Below are 25,931 nucleotides of genomic sequence, written 5' to 3'. Positions count from 1 at the left end.
GTTGAAAGGTCTCCGGGCGGCAGCTCGAGCGGACGTCACTGCGTCACCGCGGAGCGGACGTCACCGGGGAACGTTCCTGGTCCCGCCCTCCACCTCCCATTGGCTGCTCTCCGCCGCCCACAGGGGCTCGGAGCCCCGAGGTCCCGCCTTCCGAGCTCCGCCATTGGCTACTCACACTGGGCCGCCAATCTGCCGCCTCCGCCATTCCGATTGGTCGCTTGTCTTGTCACTCATAGGCTCCTGTCAGGAGGCTCCACCTCCTGATTTCCCGGGTATCTGTTGTGTATATTTGTATCTAAACTGCTTTCACACAACAACAACAACAACATGATCTGGTGTAAGGCCTTTCACAACAACAACAACAACATGATCTGGTGTAAGGCCTTTCACAACAACAACAACAACATGATCTGGTGTAAGGCCTTTCACAACAACAACAACAACATGATCTGGTGTAAGGCCTTTCACAACAACAACAACAACATGATCTGGTGTAAGGCCTTTCACGCCGGGAGGACGGCCCAAGGCGCTGGACAGATGGTGTTTTGGACCCGAGCTGGGGGGGGGGACGGCGGGGGGAGGGCGGGAGGGAGGGGACGGGAGGCGGGAGGGACGGGAGGGGGGGTGAGGGGGGATGGCGGGGGGGAGGGGGGATGGTGGGGGGGACGGCGGGGGGGAGGGGGGAGGAGGGTAAGCGAAAGCACGGTCGAAGAGGAGGGTCTTTAGGTGGATCTTGAAGGAGGAGAGGGAGGGGGTGAGACAGAGGGACTGCGGGATGGGGTTCCAGAGGGTGGGGGCAGAGTGGCGGAAGGCCCGCCCGCTGATAGTGGGGTGAACGAGGCGGGGGATGTGAAGCAGGCCGGAGCCCGCTGAGCGGAAGGAGTGAACAGGGTGGTAGGGGGTGAGGAGGTCGGAGAGCTCGGGGGGAGCGAGACCATGGAGGGCTTTGAGGTGAGGACCAGGATCTTGAACCGTATCCTCTGTGCGATGGATACAAATACGTTCACTGTAGGATTCTTTTTTGAACAGGTTTCGTTGTCTACATTAGGTGAATGACTCCATGTGTAGTGGGCGCCAGGTAATGGACTGAATTTGGAGCAAGGGAATATCTTAACTGGTGAAATATGTTTTTCCTATTGACGTTATGTTTGTCCAAGTGTTGCATTGGAAGGAAAGTGCTGTAAAACAACTTTATTCTGTTATTTTGACAGAAAAACATAATAACATAATTGGTGGGTTTGCTATCTTCCTCAGTGTTTTCCTCAAGGACATGTCACAATTTCCAAAGCTTTGGAAATATAAGGATATATTGACCTAAAGTAGCATGTGCAAGTCAACTATAACTTATTTTCTCATCGGGAAAACTAACAAAAACATGTAAAGAGACATTATTCAATTAGCTTCCTTTGCAATCTGCCTCAATTTGCTGCTCACTTTAGCAATGACCTTTTCAGCTTGAAACTATAATCACATAGAATCACTTTGGGTTGAATTAATTGATGGCAACAGAAATAAACTACTACTGAGGGTCTGTTATAAATACAAGGATTATTATTATTATTATAGATCCCCAGGCCAAGGTGAAAGCCTCAATCTGGAGCTATGGGATGAGATAAGGAAGGTGAGGGACGAACCACAGTAGTTGGAGATTTTAACTTACTAGAAATTGACTGGGATAATAATGTATCCACTGGTAAAATAGGCTAGGAGTTTCTAGAGTTAAAGGAAGACTGTTTTATGACTCAGTTTGTAAAAGAGCCAACAAGGGCAGATAACATCTTGGATTTGACAATGAGCAACAGGGACGATCAAATCTCCAACATAAAGGTGAGAGAAGCATTTAACAACAGCGATCACAATATAATCACATTTGACATCACAAGAATTGGTGAGATCATAAAAATCCAAACAAAACTGCCAAATTGTTAGAGGACTGACTTTGTGCGCTTGAGAATCTAGTCGGGGTGGGCCTGGCAGCCTTAAATCTAGCGAAGCGAATAGAGGACCTATGGAGCTCCTTCTACAAAGTGATTATGAAGGCAATGGAACAATGTGTACAACAACAACTTGCACTTCTATAGTGCCCTCCACACTGGGTAGTGTCTCAGAGCGCTTAAGAGTGGCGGAGCCTGGAATGGTGAGATGGCCATAAACATGGTCAAACAGGAAAGTTTTCAGGTGGGACTTGAAAGAGGGGACCCAATGCAAAGTAAAGGTAACAAACTTAAAGGCATTCCTGCCTGATTGGATGGAGTTACAAAGCAACTCATCAAGAGGAAAAACAAGGGATTTAAGGCCATGAAGGAAATGGCACAGAATTAAGTCAGATTTGATGCCAAGACTGCAAAACAGGCATCAGATTGGCAAAGAAAAACTTTGAATTGAACCTTGGAAGAGATGTGAAGATAATCACAAAAAGTTTTTCAGTTACAGTAAAAGTAAAAGAAAAACAAATGATGGAATAGGGCCACTGAAGGTGGATTGCTGCAGGTTGAAATAGTGCTAAATAAGTTTTTGCATGAGTTTTTGCTAAGGAGGAGATAGGTAACCTATCTGATCTGGAAAGAGAACTCAAGGATGTTGTAGAGAAAAGCTGCAACACTATTTATATCACTACAAGCATGGTTGCTAAACAGCTGTGCAAAGGTAAATAAATCTCAGGGGCTGGATAAATTGCATCCGAGGATCCTTAAAGAACTAATGGACGAAGTCGCAGAAATACTGGCATAAATCTTTCAGAGATCACTGAATACTGGAGAGGTTCCGGGAAACTCGAAATAGGCAGATGTTACAAGAAAGTTAATAAGTGACCAGGAAATTATAGACCAGTAAGACTCTGCGAGAGCAATCAGGACAGAACGGGGTAAGCTGTTGGAACTGTCAGAGCGACGACGACGAAAAAAGAAAAAGTGACGTAGGTGTGACGTCATTTTTTTCAACAGCAGAACCAGGACAAAACATCGACAAACTGTCAGAAACCACAACACTGACAGCAAATTAAAAACAAAAAAAACAAAAAAATAAAAAAAATTGGAAGGCCGGAGAGGCCGAGATAATTCTCATTGGAGCAGAGAAGGTTACGAGGACCTAATAGAGGTCTTCAAAATCATGAGGGGATTTGATAGGTTAGAAAGGGAGAAACTGTTCCCACTGGTGGGAGTGTCGGTGACTCGAGGTCACAGATTCAAAATAGTCTCTAAAAGAAGCCGAGGGGAGGTGAGAAGAAATGTTTTCACGCAACGAGTTGTTCGAATCTGAAATGCATTGCCTGAAAGGGCGGTCGAGGCCGATTCAATAACTGCTTTTAAAAACGCGGTGGACGGGTATTTGAGGAGGACGGGTTTGCAGGTTATGGGGAAAGGGCCGGGGAGTGGGACTGACATTACATTGCTCTATTCAAAGAGCCGCACAGACTTGATGGGCGAATGGCCTCTTTTTGGTCTGTAGAATTCTATGATTCTATGAGTAAGTTTGATGTCCTTTGTGGGTAAAATTATGGAGACTCCTATTAAGGATAAAATTACGGAGCATCTAGACAGAAATAAGATCGTAAAAACCAATATGGGTTCATGAAGGGGAGGTCTTGCCAATCTAATTTACTGGTTTTCTTTGACGGTGTGACATGGGAGCTTGATTAGGGTAAGGCTGTGGATGTTGTATATCTGGATTTCAGTGAGGCCTTTGATACAGTTCCTCTTGAGAGGCTGGCACTGAAAGTAAAGAAAGCGGGAATCAACGACGACAACAACAACAACAACAACAACAAGATTCCATTTATAAAGCGCCTTTCACGTCAGGAGGACGTCCCAAGGCGCTGCACAGTTGGGTCATGACCCGAGCAGGGGGGAAATGGTCAGGGTGAGGGGAGGGAAGGGAGGGAGCGAGGAGGGGGAAATGGTCAGGGTGAGGGAAGGGAGGGAGCAAGGAGGGGGAAATGGTCAGGGTGAGGGGAGGGAAGGGAGGGAGCGAGGAGGGGGAAGAGAGTCGAGAGGGGAGCTGAAGGCACGGTCAAAGAGAAAGGTTTTGAGACCGGCCTTGAAGGAGGAAAGGGAGGAAGCAAGGCGAAGGCACTGGGGGATGGAGTTCCAGAGCCTGGGGGCTGAGAGGCTGAAGGCCCGACCACCGATGGTAGGGCGGTTGGGGCGGGGGACGTGGAGCAGACCAGAGCCAGAGGAACGGAGGGTACGGGCAGGTAGGTAGGGGGATAGTAGGTTGGAGAGGTAGGAGGGAGCAAGGCCGTGAATAGCCTTGTAGGTGAGGATGAGGATCTTGAAATCAATCCTCTGGGGGATGGGGAGCCAGTGGAGGCGAGCGAGGGTGGGAGTGATGTGGTCGCGAAGCCTGGTGCGGGACAGTACACGAGCTGCAGAGTTCTGAATGACCTGCAGCTTGTGGAGGGAGGTGGCGGGAAGGCCGGCGAGGAGAGAGTTCCCATAGTCCAGCCTTGAGGTGACAAAGGCGTGGACCAGGGTTTCAGCAGCGTGAGGGGTGAGGTACTGCCGTAGTCTGGCGATGTTCCGAAGGTGATGGAAGGCGGTGCCAGTTGTAGTGCGGATGTGAGGGAGAAAGGACAGCTCAGGGTCGAACAAAACGCCGAGGTTCCTGACTGGCTTTGAGAGGTGGAGAGTGCAGCCTTGGATGCTGATGGTGTCAGCGCCTGAGGTGCGGAGGCGCTGACGTGAGCCAATCAGGAGGGCCTCGGTTTTTCGCACGTTGAGCTGAAGAAAGTTGTCTCTCGTCCAGGACTCGATGGAGGGACAATAAACAACATTTATGTAGCGTCGCAGAGTGCTTAACAATGGTGGAGCCTCCCCTGTTTCTAGGGAGTATTCAATCATGGTGTCTCCCCGCTGAATTATGTTACAGTGGCCATGCCAACTGGGTGACTACAAGGCTCTTTTCTGGCCAAAACAACATTGTAGCAAACAATAATGTGTCCATGACAAAGTCCTCCTGATTTGAAAGGCACTACACAAATGTATAATGTTGTTGTTGTATACAATGGAAGGGAGAGAAGGAACGAAGGGGTGAAACCATTGGAGAGAGGGAGATACTTGGGAATTGGGCAGACTGGTGGCAGATGAAACTCAAATGTGGAGAAATGTAAAGTACTTCACATGGACACAAAATCCTGGAAGGGACTAATATTTCAATGGAAGGAAAATAATATATGGAAAATGAAAGGTTCAGGAGGTCCTGATTGACAATAAATTGAATCTCTCACAACAATGCTCTGTAGCAGTGAGTAAAGCAAACCAGATGTTGGGATGTATCAAGAGATCAATAACGAGCCAAAATAGTGGGGCAATCCTGCCACTGTATAAATCATTGGTGAGACCACACTTAGAGGCTGTGTACAGTTCTGGTCACCGCAGTACAAAAAGGATATTGGAGGAATCAAGAAGATACAGGGGAGGCCAACCAAAGTGATCGAGGGAATGGAGGGATTGGACTGTGAGGAGCCACTAAGTAAATTGGGCATGTTCACACTGGAAATAAGATTGAGAGGCAATATGATGGCGGTTTTTAACATTCTAAAAGGGCTAAACAATGTAAATCACGACAGACTGTTTCAACTAGTCCAGAATAGTAAAACTGGAGGACAGGATTGAAAAGGGGGGTCAATTCAGAACAAATCTACGGAAACACTATTTCAGTGAGTGAATAATGAACCTGTGGAATAGGTTCCTTAGGGAGACAGTTGAAGCAGGAAATGTTGATTCCATCAAACACAGATTAGATAAGTTTTCTTTTGGAAAATAACATTATGGCACATAGTATATAGGGAGTTCGGGACATATGCGACCCAGGGAAGGTGGAAGGCGAACTAGGTGGATCTTGGTCTTTCTTTCGTCTACCGTTTGTTATGTTCTTAAATTGAGATGTCTCAAAGTACTTCACGATTAGATAAAGTGCAGTGACTGTGTATTTGTAAGGAAAAGCGTTATATCAAATGCAAGGATTATTATTATATAAATGTGGCAACCAATTTGTGCACAGCAATATTTCACAAAGAGCTGTCAAGTGAATGACCAATTTTATCTGGGGGTTCATCTGCCAGGACCCCGGCATAAACTCCCCATTTTCAGAAGTACTGGGGGGAGTTTTAACTCCCACCCGAACAAGACAACAGGATATGGTCGCATACGAAAGACGGCACCTCCGACAATGCAACCCACTCCCAGTGCTGCACTGGAACGTCAGCCTAGAATTTTTAAAAAAAATTATAAAGGATTATTTTCCATTCCCCTGAAGTCAACAAGAGTATTGCCCACAAGGGGGAGGGCTGGGTGTTTGTGCACTTCCCCTTTAACGCATTTCGGGTCGGCAGTGGGTAATGCGGAGGAAGGCGGCGCCTTTAATAAGATCCGGGCACTCTGGAGCGATGGCGACCACGGTTCTGCTGAGGAGAAATCGTCCGGGAACCAAAGCGCAGGTAACGGGCGGCCCTGAGACACCGAGTGACGGGGCGGGAGGCGGCGCCGCTGCCGCTCGGGCCTTGTGTCTCCTCACGGCCTCAGCGCCTTTTTCTGCAGTGACCCCCAAGCGCTGCTGAGGCTGTTGGCGATGGTCAGACCCTGTTCCGGCGCCAGGGCAGCGGAAGTCCCGCCCCATGAGGGCGCTGATTGGCCGTGATACCCGCTTGCGAGCTCCGATTGGTCTAACCGCCTGTCACTCAGGCCCACCGCGCGGTGTGTCCTTGAAGGGAAAAAAGTGCCTCAATTGATTTTATTTTTATTCTCAGAGACTCTGTGCAAAGAAACCGTTCCTGTTGTCTGTTCATTGGGCTCCGGCTGCTCCATGTCTCCCGCCCATCGGTGGCCTTCAGCCTCTGTGCCCCCACACTCTGGAGCTCCATCCCACGGTCCCTCGGCCTCACTTCCTCCCTCACCTCCTTCAAGGCCGGTCTCAACCCTTCTCTTCGACCGTACCTTTGGTCTCTCTCCCACCTCTCTGCCTCCCCTCCCCCCCCACCACCTCCCCCCCACCTCCCCCCCCCCACCTCCCCCCACGCCTCCGCCCACCCCTCCCCCACCCCTCCCCCCACCCCCACCCCTCCCCCCCACGCCTCCCCCACCTCCCCCCCACCCCTCCCCCCCACCCCCCCCACGCCTCCCCCTACACCACCTCTCTGCCTTCCCTCTTTGGGACGTCCTCCTGACATGAAAGGCGCTCTATAAATGTCATTTGTTGTTGTTGTCCTTGCTGCACCAGCCCAGCCTGTTGGTGGTCAGCTGGTTATACTCAGCTCTACGCCATCAGCCCCTGAGAGCGTATAAACCAGCTGTTGCACAGTGGCCTGGGGCTGGGCTGCGCTGGGGCTGGGGGCTGACCTGTGGCTGGGCGGGGCTGGGGTGGTTGGGGCAGGGCTGGGGGTGGTTGGGGCGGGGCTGGGGGTGGTTGGGGCGGGGCTGGGGGCTGGGGGTGGTTGGGGCGGGGCTGGGGGTGGTTGGGGCGGGGCTGGGGTGGTTGGGGCGGGGCTGGGGTGGTTGGGGCGGGGCTGGGGGTGGTTGGGGCGGGGCTGGGGCGGGGCTGGGGGTGGTTGGGGCGGGGCTGGGGGTGGTTGGGGCGGGGCGGGGCTGGGGCAGAAAGAGTTTTGTGTCCAACAATCAATAATAATCTTTGTATTTGATATCACGCCTCATCGTGTCAGTGACATCACAAAGCTGAACATTGTGCTGTTCGAAAAGAGAAGCGAGTTTCACTCCCCAGTGTCCTGCAGCCTCATTGTTCAGCTTCTGCGAGGCCCTCGTCCTCTCCGCTCCACCATGCCAACCTTGCCAACCCTAACTGCGCCCCGAACCTCTGGAACTCTCTACCTCAGTCCCTCTGTCTTGCCCTCTCTTTACCTGACTTCAGGTTACACCTGAAGACTTTCCTCTCTGACCATGCCTGCAGTCATGGCTTTGAGACTTGACAGTGTTACAAGGTGCTGTATCAAATTCAAGGATTATTATTACATCCTCATACTCTCACTGTTCCTCAAAGGGGTAAGGCATTAACCAATGTGAAAGCATCTATAGAAGTGCATAGTAGGTGCATAGGAACAGGAGGAGGCCATTCAGCCCTTTGAGCCTGTTCCGCCATTCAATTAGGTCATGACTGATCTGTACTTTCATCTAATCCTGTTGATTCCAATTTCCGGCTTTTTCCCCATATCCCTTGATATCCTGAGCTACCAAAAATTTATCAACCTCACTCTTGACTGGGACTGGCCTCCTCCTCGTCCCCCGAGTCCTCCGCTCCACCATCGGCCGCCATGCTTTCAGCCATTATGCCCCGAGGCTCTGGAATTCCCTTCCTCACTCCCTTTGCCTCTCCCCCTCTCATCCCATTTTCAGGTCTCGGCTAAAGAGCTTTCTTTTCAACCGCGCCTTTGTTCACCTTCCTCTCCCTCCCCCTCCCCCCGGCTCAGCCCCAGGATCCGTTACTGTGAAGCGCTCTGAGATGCCGTCCAGCGTGGAGGGCGCTATATAAATCCAAATTGTTGTTATTGAAGGTATGGATGGATCCACAGCCTTTTGGGGAGAGAATTCCAGATTTCTACCACCCCTTGAATAAAAAAAATGCTTCCTGATTTCACTCTTAAATGGCCTGGTTCTAACTTTCAGACTATGCTGCTTGTTTTGGATTCACCAACAGAGGAAATAGCATCTCTATCTATCCTATCAAATCCCTTTATCATCTTAAATACCTCAATCAAATCATCCCTCAACCTTCTAAACTCAAGGGAATACAATCCAAGTTTACGCAGCCTTTCCTCGTAACTTAACCCTTTTAGGCCTGATAACATTCTGGTGATTCTGCGCTGCACCCCCTCCAGGGCCAATGTATCTTTCCTGAGGTTGGGTGCCCAAAACTGAATGCAGTCTCCAGATGGGGTCTGACTAACGCTCTTTACAGCTAAAGCACCATTTCTTCCCCTTTGTATTCCAGGCCCTGAGATAAAGGCCAACATTCCATTCACCTTTTTGATTACGTTTTGCACCTGGAAACTAGTTTTAGTGATTTGTGGATATGAACACTCAAATCCCTTTGGTTCTCCACAGTTCTTAGTCTCTCCCCATTAAGAAAATATTCTGCTTTTTCTTCGGTCCATAGTGGATGACCTCGCACTTCCCTACATTGAACTCCATCTGCCACAGCTTTGCCCACTCACTTAATCTGTCTAAATCCCTTTGTAACTTCCTACTCCCATCTACACAACTTATTTCGGCTCTTAGCTTAGTGTCGTCTGCAAACTTGGACATAAAACTTCCCAAGTTTAACTTCATCCAAGTAATGTTTATATAATATATAATATGGCCAATAGCTGGGGTCCCAGTACAGACCCTTGGAGGATACCACTTGTCACATCCCGCCAATTAGAGAACATCCCTTTATCCCTTCTCTTGTTTCCTGCCTCCCAACCAATTACAGAGTCATGTCACAAGGTTACCTTCGACTCCATGCGCTTCCATTTTCACTAATAATCTTTTGTGTGGAACCTTATTAAATGCCTTCTGAAAATCCATATAAATGATATCCATGGGCACTCTCTGATCTATCATTTTAGTGACCTCCTCAAAAAAATCAACTAGATTAGTCAGACAAGCTGCCTTTCACAAACACATGCTGACTCTCTTTGACGAGCTCATTACCTGTCCAAGTGTTCAGTCACTGATGATGGATTCGAGTATTTTCCCAACAACTGATGTTAAACTGACAGGTCTGTAGTTTCCTGGTTTCTCTCTCCCTCCCTTAAATAAAGGGGTGACATTCGCAATTTTCCAATCTAAGGGCACAATTCCCGAATCTAATGAGCTTTGGAAAATTCTGACATGCATCTGCAATTTCCTCCTATTTCCTTTAACACCCTGGGGTAGAAACTATAAGGTCTATCTTGAGTCTCATTATTTTCTCCATTATCATTTTTATTTATATTAATTTTATTAAGCATTTCTTTGACTTATTTTTAGTTTCTCCCGGGGAATGTGAGGGAGGGTGGCTCTGCTTTCCCTGTGATGTTGGCACAAGTTACTACAGCACTTTGTGAATCATGTGTGTTCTTCCCTCGGTAGGATTTTTACAATTGGCCAGATGAATCTCTTGACGAGATGGACAGTACGTTGGCGGTACAGCAGGTGAGGTGTGGATCACTAACTGAGGAACTCATTACCTGTGATCAGCTTTTAGAAGGTGATGCTTGAAGGCTTAGTTGGGAAAGGGCAGGAGGAAGCTTATGTGGAGCGTAGATACCGGCATAGACCAGTTGGGCCGAATGGCCTGTTTCTGTGCTGTATATTCTAATGTATTCTAATGTATATTGAAAACAAGAACATGTTAATAAGCAGTCTGGTACAGTGTTGAGCCGCGCAGACCAGGCAGAGCCTTAGTTTGCTCCCCAGTCTGTGCTGAATTCACTGATCTCAGCTGAGACGTCAGTGGACCCAGCAGTTTTGGGAATAAATGGCAGAAATGTATGTGGAGGTCATGTGAGGGCAGGATTGGAGCTTGACTTTGATCTCAGTTTGCATTCCCTGCCAACATTTGCTGTCTGGTGGGGCACACGAAGAATGGTCAAGGTACCAACTACAGCTCCCACTCCCCCCACCCCCCCACCGCCTGACCGGTGCAAGGGAAAGTCTGTATCTTCAGGAGAAGGGGATGGACAAACACATTTCTGTCCATCCAATCTTGTAACGTTTGTGTTATTTATAAGAAAGTCTTCAGTAAGTGCTAATTTTCTATAAATTGAGCCTTGGGGCAGACTAGCTTTGGTGCAAAGCCAAGATTGATTTAATGCCTAAAAGTTTATTGAACAACTTTTCTCTCTTATCACATAATATTAAACCATGTATTTGATTGCAACGTGGACATGTCTCAAAGCACATTCAAGATAATTGCTGTCAAGTGTAGTGACTGTGTATTCCAGGAAGATGATAGTTTAAAGAAAGGTCTTTTGGTTTCTTCCAGTACATTCAGCAAAGCATAAGGGACGATGCATCCGACATTGAGAAAATCTTGGAGCCCCCTGATGGCCAGGACGAGGGGGTCTGGAAATATGAACATCTTCGGTAAGCTGTTCTTATCATTGCTCTTCAGGTCAGTGCCTGCTGTCATCTTAGATTCAAACTCAGGGCTGAAAGGGCATAGCATTGACCACCCACTGCCCTCCTTGGCCTCCCCATCCCTCTAGGCTCTGCCTCGTTTGCTGTAATGTTTGCTTGGGGCAGAAGGATTGTTACTCAGATCCAGTGGTAACAATCCGTGAAATTTCACAAGATGATTGAGCTTTGGTTAAATTTTACCACATGTCTCACGCATAGATTCTTGGTGGAAAATCCACAGACCACGTACTTTTTTGTGCTTCGAGATGCTACCCACATGAAGTGTGCTGTATAAGTGCAAGTTGTTGTTCCCCACAGCTGGCTGAGCGAGATCTGGGACCCAAAACATCCCCCTTATGAACATTAATTTCAAATTAAAGATGGCCCACATATAGAAAGTTCTTTAATTCCATTTCAGTTTGGCAGTTTTAACTTTGAAGTTCCAGCTAAAACCTTGAGGTTATGCCACTGAAACTGATGGAGGTGAGAGAAAAATTCTGTCACCCACAAAGACAGGTTTGTTTCTTGGTTTAAAAACAGTTTCACCTTCTGAGCTCTGTCTCACTTTGTTTGATCGCTTAATCATTTTGTATTAATGTGAATTTTGCAGACAGTAGTTTAAAAATAACCGTCTCATTTTGTTTAATCTCAGGCAGTTCTGCCTTGAATTGAATGACTTGGCTGTGAAGCTGCAGGTGAGAAAATTATTCTACTCATCAGAATGAGCGATGTTAATGCTGGGACACTATTCCGTTTCAGGCCCTAGGTACAGCATGGTGTTAGAAACAGAGTAAAGCTCCCTCCACAGTATCCATCCAATACTCCCAGCCTATTCCCAGCATGTGTTAGGGATAGAGTAAAGCATCCTCTATGTACTGTCTGGCCACGCACACAATTTGACGAGGAAACAATAGATTGTAGTTTCTCACACACTGTGTTTGTCGGACTTACCAATGAGATGACATTTGTTAATCGCTGGTTCCCGCAGAGCGAATGCCACTCAGACACATGCACCCAAATGACAGCCACGGAGCAGTGGATTTTCCTGTGTGCTGCTCACAAGACTCCAAAGGAGGTAAACGCAACGTCTCTATAATCAGTGTGATTTTTGTAAAGAGCTGAGAGTTTTATTTTACTTGAAATGCGCTGTATAAATGTAAGTTGTTCCTCTGCTTTTCAGTGTCCTGCCATTGATTACACCAGGCACACACTAGATGGTGCAGCCTGCCTGCTAAACAGTAACAAGTACTTTCCCAGCAGGTAAGTCTACAGCTTGGTTTGGGTCTGTGGCCTGTGTGCCCCGAGTAGACGAGGAGCGTAAACCACTCGAGATCTGTAGCCTCATGCCGATATTTACTCATATAACTGATCTTACCGGCTTTGTCCTGTTTATTTTATATAATAAATGTTGAACATTTGGGTGAGACATTAAATCAAAGTCTCATCTGTGCTGATTAAAGTGGATGTTAGAGATCTCAAAACATTATTAGAAAAGATTTTCCTGGTGTCCAGGTTGACAATCTGCCAGATAAATATCTCATTCACTGCTTGCCTGTTTGTGGGAACTCACTGTGCACAAAATATAATGATTACACTTGATTGCTATAGTCTGTAAAGAGTGTTTGGGCCCTGTATCAAATGGAAGGATAATTATTACTCATTTCAGTTTCTCTTTGTCACCTGTTTCTAACACTGCGATGTTTGTACCGGTTATTTGGTAATTGCGATGGTTTTTGTGGCTCACAGAGTCAGCATCAAAGAGTCGTCCGTGGCCAAGCTGGGCTCGGTGTGCCGTAGAATCTACCGGATATTCTCCCACGCCTATTTCCACCACCGCCAGATCTTCGATGATTACGAGGTAAAGCGGTTCTCAACTCTGACCATTGTCCCCCGCGCTTGATCTGTTGTCCTGCTTGACGGGAAAAGCAAAGGAACGATGGAACATGTGATCAGAGACCTTTAGAGCACAGAAAGAAGCCGTTTGGCCCATCATGCCTGTGCCAGATCCCATCAGGGATCTTACCAGGTGTAGTGTCTAGCTCTTGCCCTGATCGAGATTGTTTACAGCCGAGGTTGCCCACCTCAGGAGGAGGTGGGTAACCTTGGATTCACACTGTGACCAGGCATCCAAGTTAGCGACAGTTCTATTGATGGTTTCTTCCCCAAATTCCACAGAACGAAACCTTCTTGTGTCACCGTTTCACCAAGTTTGTCATCAAGTACAGCCTGATGTCCAAGGATAACCTGATCGTGCCCATCCTGGAGGAGGAGGTGCAGAACGCCACAGCGGGGGAGAGTGAGGCCTGAGAGAAAGCCAGGCCTCCCCAACACCCACTGCTGCAGACTAAGTTTACAAACATCGGGTGTCGTGTCTTGTCCCAACTTCCTGCTGTAGTAAGGTAGAGATCAAAGTGTGATCAGATTAAACGGGGTAACTCTGAGCTAGAGAGGGGTTGTGATGATTGTGTCCTTGCCATCTTCCATATCTTGTTTGGGGAACGTGTGTGGTGTATATTTAGGAGGTTCTCCTCCCCACTTCTTTAACCCCCTCCTCCACCCTGATTTCCCCTGACGCCCTGACACACGCTGGGTTACCTTATCTCCTAACGTGTGCACATCTTTTAATAGTATATTTAATGTTAACATCAGCCAGTTGCTATTAGAATTGTCTGTTAGTTCCAAGGTGATCCAGAATTAAAGATGGGTTTATTTTGAGATCTTGTGTAAGTCTTGTGAGAGTGCCTCAGGTCATTGGGCTATGCTCCTCACCTCACGTCCTCACACACACAGGGGCAGGGGGAGGTGGGGGGGAACCTTGGCTGATATTCTTCCCCCTAAATGGGGGAACTCAGACAATCTGCTGCCCGGTTGAGATCAGGAACAGCTCAGAGCTATTTTCTGCAATTATTGTATTTCCAGGTTTTGTTATTTTTTATTTCAGGTGTTATTTTTCTGAACATTTGTTAATGTAATAAAACACTACTGAATCCTGGGTGTGTAGGGCTGCACACTGTGTCAGTGCTCCCAGTGTAATTCCTTCCCCTGCAAGTCATCTCTTGTAATCGAAAGGCAAAATCCTGCAGATGCTGGAAATCTGAAATAAAACCGAAGTCACTGGGAACACTCAGCAGGTCAGGCAGCATGTACAGAAAGGAAAGAGGAAAATGAGTGAACGTTAACTCACTTTTCTCTCTCCATAGATGCTTCCTGACCTGTTAAGTGTTCCCAGTGACTTCTGTCCTCTCGTTATGTCTGTACAAGACCCTGTACTCAGGCCTGGGGATCGCCCTCCCCCTCCCACACACCGTCCCAGTCACTCTCTCCCTCTCCCACACACCAGCCCAGTCACTCTCTCCCCCTCCCACACACCAGCCCAGTCACTCTCTCCCTCTCCCACACACCAGCCCAGTCACTCTCTCCCCCTCCCACACCAGCCCAGTCACACTCTCCCCCCCACCCACACACCAGCCCAGTCACTCTCTCCCCCTCCCACACACCAGCCCAGTCACACTCTCCCCCCCACCCACACACCAGCCCAGTCACTCTCTCCCCCTCCCACACACCAGCCCAGTCACACTCTCCCCCTCCCACACACCAGCCCAGTCACTCTCTCTCTTCCCCCTCCCACACACCAGCCCAGTCTCTCTCTCTTCCCCCACCCACACACCAGCCCAGTCACTCTCTCCCTCTCCCACACACCAGCCCAGTCACTCTCTCCCTCTCCCACACACCAGCCCAGTCACTCTCTCTCCCACACCAGCCCAGAGCGATTAAGGGATATGGGGATAGGGTGGGTAAATGGAATTAAATGAGAAGATCAGCCATGATCTTATTAAATGGCGGGGCAGGCTCAAGGGACCGAATGGCCTACTCCTGCATCTTATGGTCTTACAGTCACTCTCTCACACACACCCACAGTAACTCTTTCTCTTATACACACACACAGTAACTCTCACACGAACAATACATTTTACTCACACACGCAATAACTCACACACAGTAACTCTCTCACACGCTCCCATGAAAGCACAAATCAGCATTTGGCCAATTGGATATTTTTTAATAAAAATTGAAAAAACAGTTTGACTAAAGCCAGCTGTGACTGTTCAGAATGTATACAGTCCAACAATGAGCAACACACAACAGTGTGACTGTGTTTAACTTGATGAGGATGTGATGGCGCTTAACAGAATCCAGGCCGCTGGTCACAAACACAAAGTTGCACTTTGTCAGTGGAAAATCTGTTTGTGGAAAAGGAATTGATCCCATAACATCAGCATCTCCCTCTCTCCCACACATCAGCCCAGTCTCTCCCTCTCCCACACACCAACCCAGTGACTCTCGATGTGAAAGGTGCTTTACAAATATATTGTTGTTGTTGTATTTGAAGGGGAGTCGAATCAATGTTGAAAGAGGAACAATATTAATGGGAACATGGAAAGAGCAGGATTATCAGGATGGAACACATCGCTCCAGTGCTGGAGGTTTGTCAGATTCTGGTTCACAGTGTGTCTACTACAAGCCCTGACAGGCTGGTCAGGCCATGGCATGTGGTGAGGCTGGAAAGTTTTATAAGGATATGAGGGGGAGGGGGAGAGAGAGAGACTTGGGCATAAAATTTACTGCAGATTAAAAAGAGGGACGATCAGCGTTGTCACAAGTGCAGACCTGAAGGTCCAGGTTCACCCACCTGTGTCATTGTTCCTGCAGTATACACACCCCGCCACTCCCCCGCTGGCAGAGGAAGCTTTGGGCATATGATATATATATTATCTAAAGAGTGAAGGAATTAATAAATCATTTGATAGAGAATTTATTTCACATCGAAGCAGGTGGATATTGAGATCGATTGCCTCGCTAACAAATTGCCAATAAATAAAGGTCGGTGCTGTTAGTAATCGCTTCCTGAGTTGATTTGGTACCTTACAAAAGTCACATGAAAAGCTTTGAGGTGTCAGCGTCCCAACAATGCTAAAAGCAGCCCCTACAGATCTCTGGGCACACGGACCAGAAACGGGCAACGAGGGGAATGACTTTGAGGACATGGTTTGAACAGTGACTTGGCACAAGTTTTGAACGGGTTGTTGAATAATCTTTCGGCTCCTGCCTGTGCCGGGGTCACAGATTAGCTGGTGTGGAGCCATTGTGGAGCTTGAAGTGGGCGGCAATCATCACAGCTCGTCGTGAGGTATGTAGAGAGCGTGGTCACACAGGTCTGAGAACAACAGGAACAGAAAAATTTGCATTTTTATAACATCGTTAAGATCAAAACATCACAATAATTAATCACGTGCAGTGACTGTATTGGCAAAGCAAGCAGGCAAAGTCCACTCATAGCCAGGAAGTCAATCATACATTAATCTGGAGTTCTTATACCAGTTTCCATTCCTTAAACAATAATTTGCAGTTATATTGAGTAAACAACAACGACAAATGACATTTACACGACACCTTTCACTTCAGGACGTCATAAAGCCCTGGACAATCAGGGATCTGCACCCGAGCTGGAGGTTGGGATCAGTAGGGGTGGACAGCGGGGAGGGCAGGGGTAGGAGGGTGACCGAAGGCTTGGTCGAAGAGGGTCTTGACACGGGTCTTGAAGGGGCGAGGTGGAGGGATTCAGGATGGAGTTCCAGAGGTGGGGGAAGAGTGGCTGAAGGCCCGTCCGGCAATGGTGGGGCGAGTGAGGTGGGGACATGAAGCTGAGCGGAGTGAGTGAGCAGGATGGTGGGTCAGGAGGTGGCAGCGGTCGGTGGGAGCAAGACCATGGAGGGCTTTGAAGGTGAGGACCAGGATCTTGAACTGTATCCTCTGTGTGATGGGAAGCCAGTGGAGTCGGGCGAGGATGGGGGTGATAGGGTCACGGAGCCTAATTTGGAAGAGGACACAGGATGTTCTGGTGGAGTCCTGAGCTCAGTGGTAAGCGCACTCGTCTCACAAGTGGGTTCGTTTCCCTACTCCACGCGCCTGATAATAATCCCTCAAGAAAAAAAAATAATAATTTGGTCACTCAATCCACGACTGTTTGTGGGACGCTGCTGTGCGCAATTAGCTGCTGCGTTTCGCCCACAAAATATACAATCAATTCACAGTATATCCTGTGAAGCGCTTTGAGACGTCGAGAAGATGTGATAAGACGCTGTATCAAATGCAAGGATTATTATTATTTATCTGCATCCTGTGGAGGGAGGAGTTGTGGAGGCTGCACTGAGGCTTGGCTATGATGCCACTTCCACAGTTGGAACTGAAGACAACAAGCAGAAGCCTGGCCAGTCGGGCGAGGTATTGGGAATGTAGGAGTGCAATTGTGAAACGCTCCCCACACCTTCAGGAGAGAGGTTCCTTTACCTGTTCTCTTGCTGCACAACTGGTCCTTCACGTTGCTGGACTCACGGGTGAAAAACTCTATGAACTCGTCTTCATATTCCTCTGCAATCTTCTCACACTGAGAAACCAAAGAGAACAAATCAAAACTCCTGCCCTATTCACACCTTTGCTCAGACCAGACATTAAAGACTGTGCCAGGAGGGAGGTTTCTTGGCCGACAATGGGTTTATTTCACATGAAGCAATTTGTCTACAACTTGGACACTTTAAACATCAACAAGTTATCTCCACATTGTAGCAGCTAATCCTCAGATCACACTTACAGCATGCTTTAAGCTGGAGGTAAGTTCGGCATCAGCCTGGGTGTTAGGCAGATCCAGATTTTTACTGTTATGGGTCCGGACCCGGATGTAGCTGTTGCGGTGGGTTTTGGGGTCTGCGATCTCCCCGTACTCCACCATGTGCTCACACACCCTCTCCAGCAGCTCGATGAGGAAGACCTCTGACCTGGCGTAGGGCGTCTGCGAAAAGGAATAACTCAAATAGGTTACACAGAAGGCATTACCAGCACAGGAGGAGGCCATTCAGTCCATTGTATTGTGTCACTGCGATCCAGTTTCCTAAACCTGCCCTGCATTCTGGTACTTAAATGAAAATAATAATTTAGTCACTCAGTCCACGGCTGTTTGTGGGACGCTGCTGTGCACAATTGGCTGCCGCGTTTCACCCACAAAATATACAGTCAATTCACTTTACAGTATATCCTGTGAAGCGCTTTGAGACGTCGCAAAGATCTGATAAATATTATTATTATTATTATTGTTTTGATCTCTATCTGCTCAGTCAGGCCCCGGACGCCCACCCAGAACCATGCTGAACGAAGCCCACTTGAAAACATGAGACCCACCCAACCATTTACTAGGTCATCTACCAACATGCTCCCACCTCAGCAACAGCCTGAGTGCCCTCCGGGTTTAAATGGAATGATTCCGTCTGGATGACTTTCTTGGGATCAATTTGCAAGATTTCCCATTCGATCTCATCCACGAGAGCTCTGCAAGCTACAGAGAGAGAGCGAGAGAGAGAGTGTCAGTGCCGGTGCTGACAGTAAAGAGAGAACTTGCATTCGTGCTTTATAAGGTCAAAAAGTACAAAGCTCAACAGGGAATGGCTGACAAATGTAGTGACTGTATATTTGTTGGCTAACGATGCAGACATTCTGCACGCAGTAAGGTAGGTCCCACAAATAGCCAGGGGAAACTTTTTTCCTAATTGTATCACTGATCTTAAACATTCACCTGAACAGGCAGAAAGGCCTTTAACATCTCACTGAAAGATAGCGTCTCCAACAATGCCAGACTCCCCTCACTGAACTGGAGGGTTGGCCTGGACCGTCAGCTCAAATCCCAACATTGTGGGGCTCAAAACCATAAGCTTCCCACTCAGAGGTCAGAGTGCAACTGGCTGAGCCACAACCTAGGACACAATCATTCATCACTTCATTTTTGTCAGGATAAACCGGGGATTATCAAGAGGGAAAGATACTGTGCTGGGGTATTTGGACTCTTTTCACTCTCTCACTCACCTCCACAAAACAGATCTCCTGTCTTCTTACTTTCCACAATACCCACAGAGCCGACGAGAAGGAAGCAAATAACACTTAAGTTGCAGCTTTTCATGTTGCAGGATCGATGGCCTCTCCCTCCCGTTTCCCTAAATCAGAAAATACTTTACATCTCACAAGATTAGTTTGGATAAAGAAAATCCTTTGTCCTGTCTGATCTCATCCATGCAGAAAACCTGCCCTACTGTTCCCCTTTCCCCCACCACAGCCTAAAGCTGTTTTAAAATGAGCCGGTGACCTGGTCTTAACCATCTTTCCTGGCCACTGGTTCCAATTGTTAATTACCTTCTAAGTAAAGAAAAACCTCCCGGTGCCTATCCTCAAATTCCCCTTTGCAACTCTAACCTGTTGTGTTCTTGTTCTACTCTTTCTTGTGCATCCGAAGGTAGAGTCAAACACATATGATCTCCTTCAAACAGTATTGAATCCAGCGCCTTCCATTTTAATATAAAATAAATCACTGCTGAATGCCAATAACCTTCCAGTGAAATGGTGGAACTGTAATAAATACCTTGTATCAGTGCATCCTTGAAATACCTGGAATAAGTAATAATTCCCACCTAATGAATGAGCAGCAGGAAGTGAGTGAGAAGGTCGAGAATCACACCCACTGACTGTTGGTCCCTCGCTCTTTCTGAGTTGTCTCTCAGTCTCTGTGTGTGTACCACAAACCGTCTTCTCTGTCCACCCTCTCCCATACCTCGCCCATCCTCTCCTCAAGCTGCGAGGAGATGCTGGACTTCCTTGAATCCAAAATCGAGGGGATACGTTCAGCCACCTCAGCCCCGTCCACAGCCACCCCCCATCATCTCTCCCTCATGACCCACCACTCACCCATCCCCCTATACTCCTTCGATCCTATCTCTCCCTCCTCCCTCACCACAACTGTCCGCAAACTCAAACCCACCACCTGCTCCTAACCCCCTACCAACCCGCCCGTTCCCTCCGCTCAGCCGCTCCGGCTGCTCCACGCCCCCCGACCCACCCGCCCCACCATTGGCGGGAGAGCCTTCAGCCACTCTGCCCCCAACCTCTGGAATTCCATCCCCCATTCACTCCGCCTCGGCCCCTCCTTAGCCTTCAAGTCCTGCCTCAACACCCTCCTCTTTGACCATGCCATCGACTCCCACCCCCCCGACCCCAACTCAGGTCTGAAATGCTGTCCCTGTCCAGCGCCTTAGGACGTCCTCCTGATGTGAAAGACGTTATACACATGTGATCTAACTCACTCCTGGAAAACCATCTCCCTCCCTCTGCCTTGGAGTTATCTGAACTCCTCCTCCCTCTAGGCTCCTTCCCGCAATGACCTCCTCGTGTCAAAGTGCTTACTCCAAGACAATCTTAGAGACCAAGAACAACCCCAGGATCCTCTTCTCCACCACCAAACGGCTCCTCCGCCCACTCTCTCATGCCTCAACCATCCTCTCCTCTAATGTCAACTGCGAGGCGATGCTGGACTTCCTCGAATCCAAAGTCGAGAGAATCCACTCAGCTGTCTCTGCCGTTCTGTCTACTACACACTCCCCATCTCACTCTCAAACTCCGGCCTTCAACACGGTTGACCACTCTATCCTCATCCACCGCCTCTCCTCTCACCTCAACCTCCACGGCGCTATCCTTGATTGGTTCAGATTGTACTTCTCACACCGCGTATACTTCATCTCTACAAACGGCCTCTCCTCTAGCCCACGCACCTTCTCGTGCGGCGTTTCTCAGGGCTCTGTCCTTGGTCCCTCCTCTTCAACATCTATATGCTCCCTCTTGGTGACGTCATTCGCAGATATGGGGTCAACTTCCACATGTATGCGGATGACACCTTCTCTGATGGTACCTCTCTGCCTCCACCCTTGACTCCAGGACCCACTTCTGTCCTGACAGAATGTCTGTCAGACATCAAGCCCTGGATGAGAGCTAACTTTCTCCAGTTGAACGTCAACCAGACCGAGGCTCCTGATTGTCTCCCGTCAGTGCCTCCTCACCTCAGGCGCTGACAGCATCACCATCTTGGCATCTTGTTTGACCCTCAACTGTCCTTTCTAACCCATATCCGTGCCATGACCCACTCTGCTTCCCCCACCTCCGCAACATTGTTCGGCTCCGCCACTGCCTCACCCCTCAAGAAGCCAAAATGATTATCCACCCATCACATTTATTATATCAAGGCTCGACTACACCAACTCCTTCCTCCAGAACTCTGCAGCCCGTGTCCTCTCCCACACCAGGCTCCGTGACCCCATCACCCCCATCCTCGACCAACTCCATTGGCTCCCCATCCCCCAGAGGATACAGTTCAAAATCCTTGTCCTCGCCTTCAAGGCTCTCCATGGCCTCACCCTCTGCTGCCTCTGTGACCTATTAACCCCATATCTGCCTGTCCGCTCCCTGCCCTCAGCGGGCTCTCGCCTGCCCCATGTACCGTGCCCGGCCTGGACGCTCCACCATCGGCAGTTAGGCCTTCAGCCTCTCTGCCCCCACCCTTTGGAACTCCATCCCACAGCCCCTCGCCTCGCTCCCTTCCTGCTTCCTTCAAGGCATGTTTCACAACCCTCCTCTTCGACAACATCTTCGGCCACACTCCTACCCTCCCTTACCCCAACCCCCATCCCCCATTCCCCGCTCGGGTCCAAATTCCTGACTGTCCAGTGCTTTGGGATGTTGACACGACCTCCAGAAGTAAAAAGCGCCGTAAATGCCATTTTATAATGTATCATAAAACTCATTGGCCCAGTCTCTCACTGTGAGTGTGTGTGTGTGTGTGTAACTCATTGTGTGTGTAACTCACTCTGTGTGTAACTCACTCTGTGTGTAACTCACTCTGTGTGTGTGTAACTCACTGTGTGTGTGTGTAACTCACTGTGTGTGTGTGTGTAACTCACTCTGTGTGTAACTCACTCTGTGTGTGTGTAACTCACTGTGTGTGTGTGTGTAACTCACTCTGTGTGTAACTCACTCTGTGTGTGTGTAACTCACTCTGTGTGTAACTCACTCTGTGTGTGTGTAACTCACTGTGTGTGTGTAACTCACTGTGTGTGTGTGTAACTCACTCTGTGTGTAACTCACTCTGTGTGTGTGTAACTCACTCTGTGTGTAACTCACTGTGTGTGTGTGTGTAACTCACTCTGTGTGTAACTCACTCTGTGTGTGTGTAACTCACTGTGTGTGTGTGTGTAACTCACTCTGTGTGTAACTCACTCTGTGTGTGTGTAACTCACTCTGTGTGTAACTCACTCTGTGTGTGTGTAACTCACTGTGTGTGTGTAACTCACTGTGTGTGTGTGTGTAACTCACTCTGTGTGTAACTCACTCTGTGTGTGTGTAACTCACTCTGTGTGTGTGTAACTCACTCTGTGTGTAACTCACTCTGTGTGTGTGTGTAACTCACTCTGTGTGTAACTCACTCTGTGTGTGTGTGTAACTCACTCTGTGCGTAACTCACTCTGTGTGTAACTCATTCTGTGTGTGTGTAACTCACTCGGTGTGTAACTCACTCTGTGTGTGTGTGTAACTCACTCTGTGTGTGTGTGTAACTCACTCTGTGTGTGTGTGTAACTCACTCTGTGTGTGTGTGTAACTCACTCTGTGTGTGTGTGTAACTCACTCTGTGTGTGTGTGTAACTCACTCTGTGTGTGTGTAACTCACTGTGTGTGTAACTCACTGTGTGTGTGTGTGTAACTCACTCTGTGTGTAACTCACTCTGTGTGTGTGTAACTCACTCTGTGTGTAACTCACTGTGTGTGTGTGTGTAACTCACTCTGTGTGTAACTCACTCTGTGTGTGTGTAACTCACTGTGTGTGTGTGTGTAACTCACTCTGTGTGTAACTCACTCTGTGTGTGTGTAACTCACTCTGTGTGTAACTCACTCTGTGTGTGTGTAACTCACTGTGTGTGTGTAACTCACTGTGTGTGTGTGTGTAACTCACTCTGTGTGTAACTCACTCTGTGTTTGTGTAACTCACTCTGTGTGTAACTCACTGTGTGTGTGTGTAACTCACTCTGTGCGTAACTCACTCTGTGTGTAACTCATTCTGTGTGTGTGTAACTCACTCGGTGTGTAACTCACTCTGTGTGTGTGTGTAACTCACTCTGTGTGTGTGTGTAACTCACTCTGTGTGTGTGTGTAACTCACTCTGTGTGTGTGTGTAACTCACTCTGTGTGTGTGTGTAACTCACTCTGTGTGTGTGTGTAACTCACTCTGTGTGTGTGTAACTCACTGTGTGTGTGTAACTCACTGTGTGTGTGTGTGTAACTCACTCTGTGTGTGTGTAACTCACTGTGTGTGTGTAACTCACTGTGTGTGTGTGTGTAACTCACTCTGTGTGTAACTCACTCTGTGTGTAACTCACTCTGTGTGTGTGTGTAACTCACTCTGTGTGTAACTCACTCTGTGTGTGTGTGTAACTCACTCTGTGTGTGTGTAACTCACTGTGTGTGTGTGTAACTCACTGTGTGTGTGTGTAACTCACTGTGTGTGTGTGTGTAACTCACTGTGTGTGTGTGTGTAACTCACTGTGTGTGTGTGTGTAAACCACTGTGTGTGTGTAACTCACTCTGTGTGTGTGTAACTCACTGTGTGTGTGTAACTCACTCTGTGTGTGTGTAACTCACTGTGTGTGTAACTCACTCTGTGTGTAACTCTCTCTGTGTAACTGTGTGTAACTCTCTGTGTGTAACTCTCTCTGTGTGTAACTCTCTCAGTGTGTAACTCTCTCTGTGTGTAACTCTCTGTGTGTAACTGTGTGTGTAAATCTCTCTGTGTAACTCTCTGTATAACTCTCTGTGTAACTCTCTGTATGTAACTCTCTGCGTGTAACTCTCTGCGTGACTCTCTGTGTGACTCTCTGTGTGACTCTCTCTGTAACTCCCAGTGTGACTCTCTGTGTGTAACTCTCTGTGTGACTCTCTGTGTAACTCTGTGTAACTCTGTGTGTGACTATGTGTGTGACTCTGTGTGTGACTCTCTGTGTGATTCACTGTGTAACTCTCTGTGTGACTGTGTGTGTGACTCTCTGTATGACTCTGTGTGACTATGTGTGTGTGACTCTCTGTGTGACTCTCTGTGTAACTCTCTGTGGAAATCTCTGTGTGATTGTGTGTGTGACTCTCTGTGTAACTCTCTGTGTGACTCTCTCTGTGTAACTCTCTGTGTGACTCTCTGTGTGACTGTGTGTGTGACTCTCTGTGTAACTCTCTGTGTGATTCACTGTGTAACTCTCTGTGTGACTCTCTGTGTGACTGTGTGTGTGACTGTGTGTGTGACTGTGTGTGTGTCTCTCTGTGTGACTCTCTGTGTGTGTAACTCTCTGTATGACACTCTGTGTGACTCTCTGTGTGAATCTGTGTAACTCTCTGTGTGACTCTCTGTGTGATTCATTGTGTAACTCTCTGTGTCACTCTCTGTGTGACTGTGTGTGTGACTCTCTGTGTCACTGTGTGTGACTCTCTGTGTAACTCTCTCTGTGTAACTCTGTGTGTGACTCTCTGTGTGACTGTGTGTGTGACTCTCTGTGTGATTCTCTCTGTGTAACTCTCTGTGTAACTCTCTGTGTGAACTGTGTGTGTGTCTCTCTGTGTGACTCTCTGTGTGTGAATCTCTCTGTGTAACTCTGTGACTCTCTGTGTGACTGTGTGTGTAACTCTCTGTGTGACTCTGTGTGACTCTCTGTGTAACTCTCTGTGTGACTCTCTGTGTGACTGTGTGTGTAACTCTCTGTGTGACTCTCTGTGTGACTGTGTGTGTGACTGTGTGTGTGACCGTGTGTGTGACTCTCTGTGTAACTCTCTGTGTGACTCTCTGTGTGACTCTCTGTGTAACTCTCTGTGTGACTCTCTGTGTGTAACTCTCTGTGTGACTGTGTGTGTGACTTTCTGTGTAACTCTCTGTGTGACTCTCTGTGTGACTGTGTGTGTGACCGTGTGTGTGACTCTCTGTGTGACTCTCTGTGTGACTCTGTGTGACTGTGTGTGTGACTCTCTGTGTAACTCTCTGTGACTCTCTGTGTGATTCACTGTGTAACTCTCTGTGTGACTCTCTGTGTGACTCTCTGTGTAACTCTCTGTATGACTCTCTGTGTGACTGTGTGTGTGACTGTGTGTGTGTCTCTCTGTGTGACTCTCTGTGTGACTGTGTGTGTGTAACTCTCTGTGTGACTCTCTGTGTGTGTGACACACTGTGTGAATCTCTGTGTAACTCTCTGTGTGACTCTCTATGTGACTCTCTGTGTAACCCTCTGTGTGACTATGTGTGTAACTCTCTGTGTGACTGTGTGTGTGACTCTCTGTGTAACTCTCTATGTGACTCTCTCTGTGTGACTCTCTGTGTGACTGTGTGTGTGACTGTATGTCTCTCTGTGTGACTCTCTGTGTATGTAACTCTCTGTGTGACACTCTGTGTGACTCTCTGTGTGACCCTCTGTGTAACTCTCCGTGTGACTCTCTGTGTGAATCTCTGTGTAACTCTCTGTGTGACCCTCTGTGTAACTCTCTGTGTGACTCTCTGTGTAACTCTGTGTGACTCTCTGTGTAACTCTCTGTGTGACTCTCTGTGTAACTCTCTGTGTGACTCTGTGCAACTCTCTGTGTGACTCTGTGTTTGACTCTCTGTGTAACTCTCTGTGTGACTCTCTGTGTGACTGTGTGTGTGACCCTCTGTGTAACTCTCTGTGTGACTGTGTGTGTGACCCTCTGTGTGACCCTCTGTGTGACTGTGTGTGACTGTGACTCACTGAGAGCGGCTGATGGCGCTGTGGCTGAGGCTGAGGTTCGGGCCCTGTGGCGCTGCTCTCGGGGGTGAGTGACGGCTGCGGGTCCCCGGGGGCGGGGCCTCAAAACTGCTGACGTGTTGGAGGCCCCTCCCCCTCCCCGCCCGGGCCCCTCCCCCTCCCCGCCCGG

The 25,931-nt window shown here is 48.3% G+C and overlaps 2 protein-coding genes across 4 annotated transcripts; one reads left to right on the top strand and one right to left on the bottom strand.

Annotated features, from left to right (window-relative positions):
- Positions 1–6,283: 6,283 nt before the first annotated feature.
- Positions 6,284–13,805, top strand: mob4 (MOB family member 4, phocein). 2 transcript variants are annotated; one of them, XM_007911961.2, is made up of 8 exons: positions 6,284–6,436; positions 10,062–10,124; positions 10,957–11,057; positions 11,743–11,785; positions 12,079–12,165; positions 12,271–12,350; positions 12,837–12,948; positions 13,266–13,805. In XM_007911961.2, the coding sequence occupies exons 1-8, from the start codon at positions 6,338–6,340 to the stop codon at positions 13,395–13,397; spliced, it is 717 nt and encodes a 238-aa protein (XP_007910152.1). In that variant the 5' UTR covers positions 6,284–6,337; the 3' UTR covers positions 13,398–13,805. The 2 variants fall into 2 exon arrangements, with proteins under 2 accessions (XP_007910152.1, XP_007910153.1); XM_007911962.2 differs by lacking the exon at positions 6,284–6,436 and adding an exon at positions 9,180–9,709.
- A 1,328-nt stretch (positions 13,806–15,133) lies between these two features.
- cnpy2 (canopy FGF signaling regulator 2) lies at positions 15,134–25,846 on the bottom strand. 2 transcript variants are annotated; one of them, XM_042344185.1, is made up of 6 exons: positions 25,766–25,846; positions 19,002–19,129; positions 18,362–18,477; positions 17,740–17,937; positions 17,439–17,535; positions 15,134–16,305 (listed from the first exon to the last, which is right to left on the bottom strand). In XM_042344185.1, the coding sequence occupies exons 2-6, from the start codon at positions 19,093–19,095 to the stop codon at positions 16,262–16,264; spliced, it is 549 nt and encodes a 182-aa protein (XP_042200119.1). In that variant the 5' UTR covers positions 19,096–19,129; positions 25,766–25,846; the 3' UTR covers positions 15,134–16,261. The 2 variants fall into 2 exon arrangements, with proteins under 2 accessions (XP_042200119.1, XP_042200120.1); XM_042344186.1 differs by lacking the exon at positions 25,766–25,846 and adding an exon at positions 19,552–19,787.
- Between the last annotated feature and the right edge of the window lie 85 nt (positions 25,847–25,931).

This window comes from Callorhinchus milii, unplaced genomic scaffold (genome assembly GCF_018977255.1).
Source record: "Callorhinchus milii isolate IMCB2004 unplaced genomic scaffold, IMCB_Cmil_1.0 Scaffold27, whole genome shotgun sequence".
Taxonomy (NCBI): Eukaryota; Metazoa; Chordata; class Chondrichthyes; order Chimaeriformes; family Callorhinchidae; genus Callorhinchus; species Callorhinchus milii.
This window is presented reverse-complemented; position numbering and strand designations above follow the sequence as displayed.

Bases quoted from the DNA above. Each gene is read 5' to 3' on its own strand.
- cnpy2 (XM_042344185.1), bottom strand. From the start codon at position 19,095: ATGAAAAGCTGCAACTTAAGTGTTATTTGCTTCCTTCTCGTCGGCTCT. The intron at 18,478-19,001 runs GTGAGTGAGAGA...CTCTCTCTGTAG, and splicing joins AGGAGATCTGTTTTGTGGAG to CTTGCAGAGCTCTCGTGGAT. The intron at 17,536-17,739 runs GTAAGTGTGATC...TTGGTTTCTCAG, and splicing joins CCTCCAGCTTAAAGCATGCT to TGTGAGAAGATTGCAGAGGA.
- mob4 (XM_007911961.2), top strand. From the start codon at position 6,338: ATGCGGAGGAAGGCGGCGCCTTTAATAAGATCCGGGCACTCTGGAGCG. The intron at 12,351-12,836 runs GTAAGTCTACAG...TGTGGCTCACAG, and splicing joins AACAAGTACTTTCCCAGCAG to AGTCAGCATCAAAGAGTCGT. The intron at 12,949-13,265 runs GTAAAGCGGTTC...CAAATTCCACAG, and splicing joins AGATCTTCGATGATTACGAG to AACGAAACCTTCTTGTGTCA.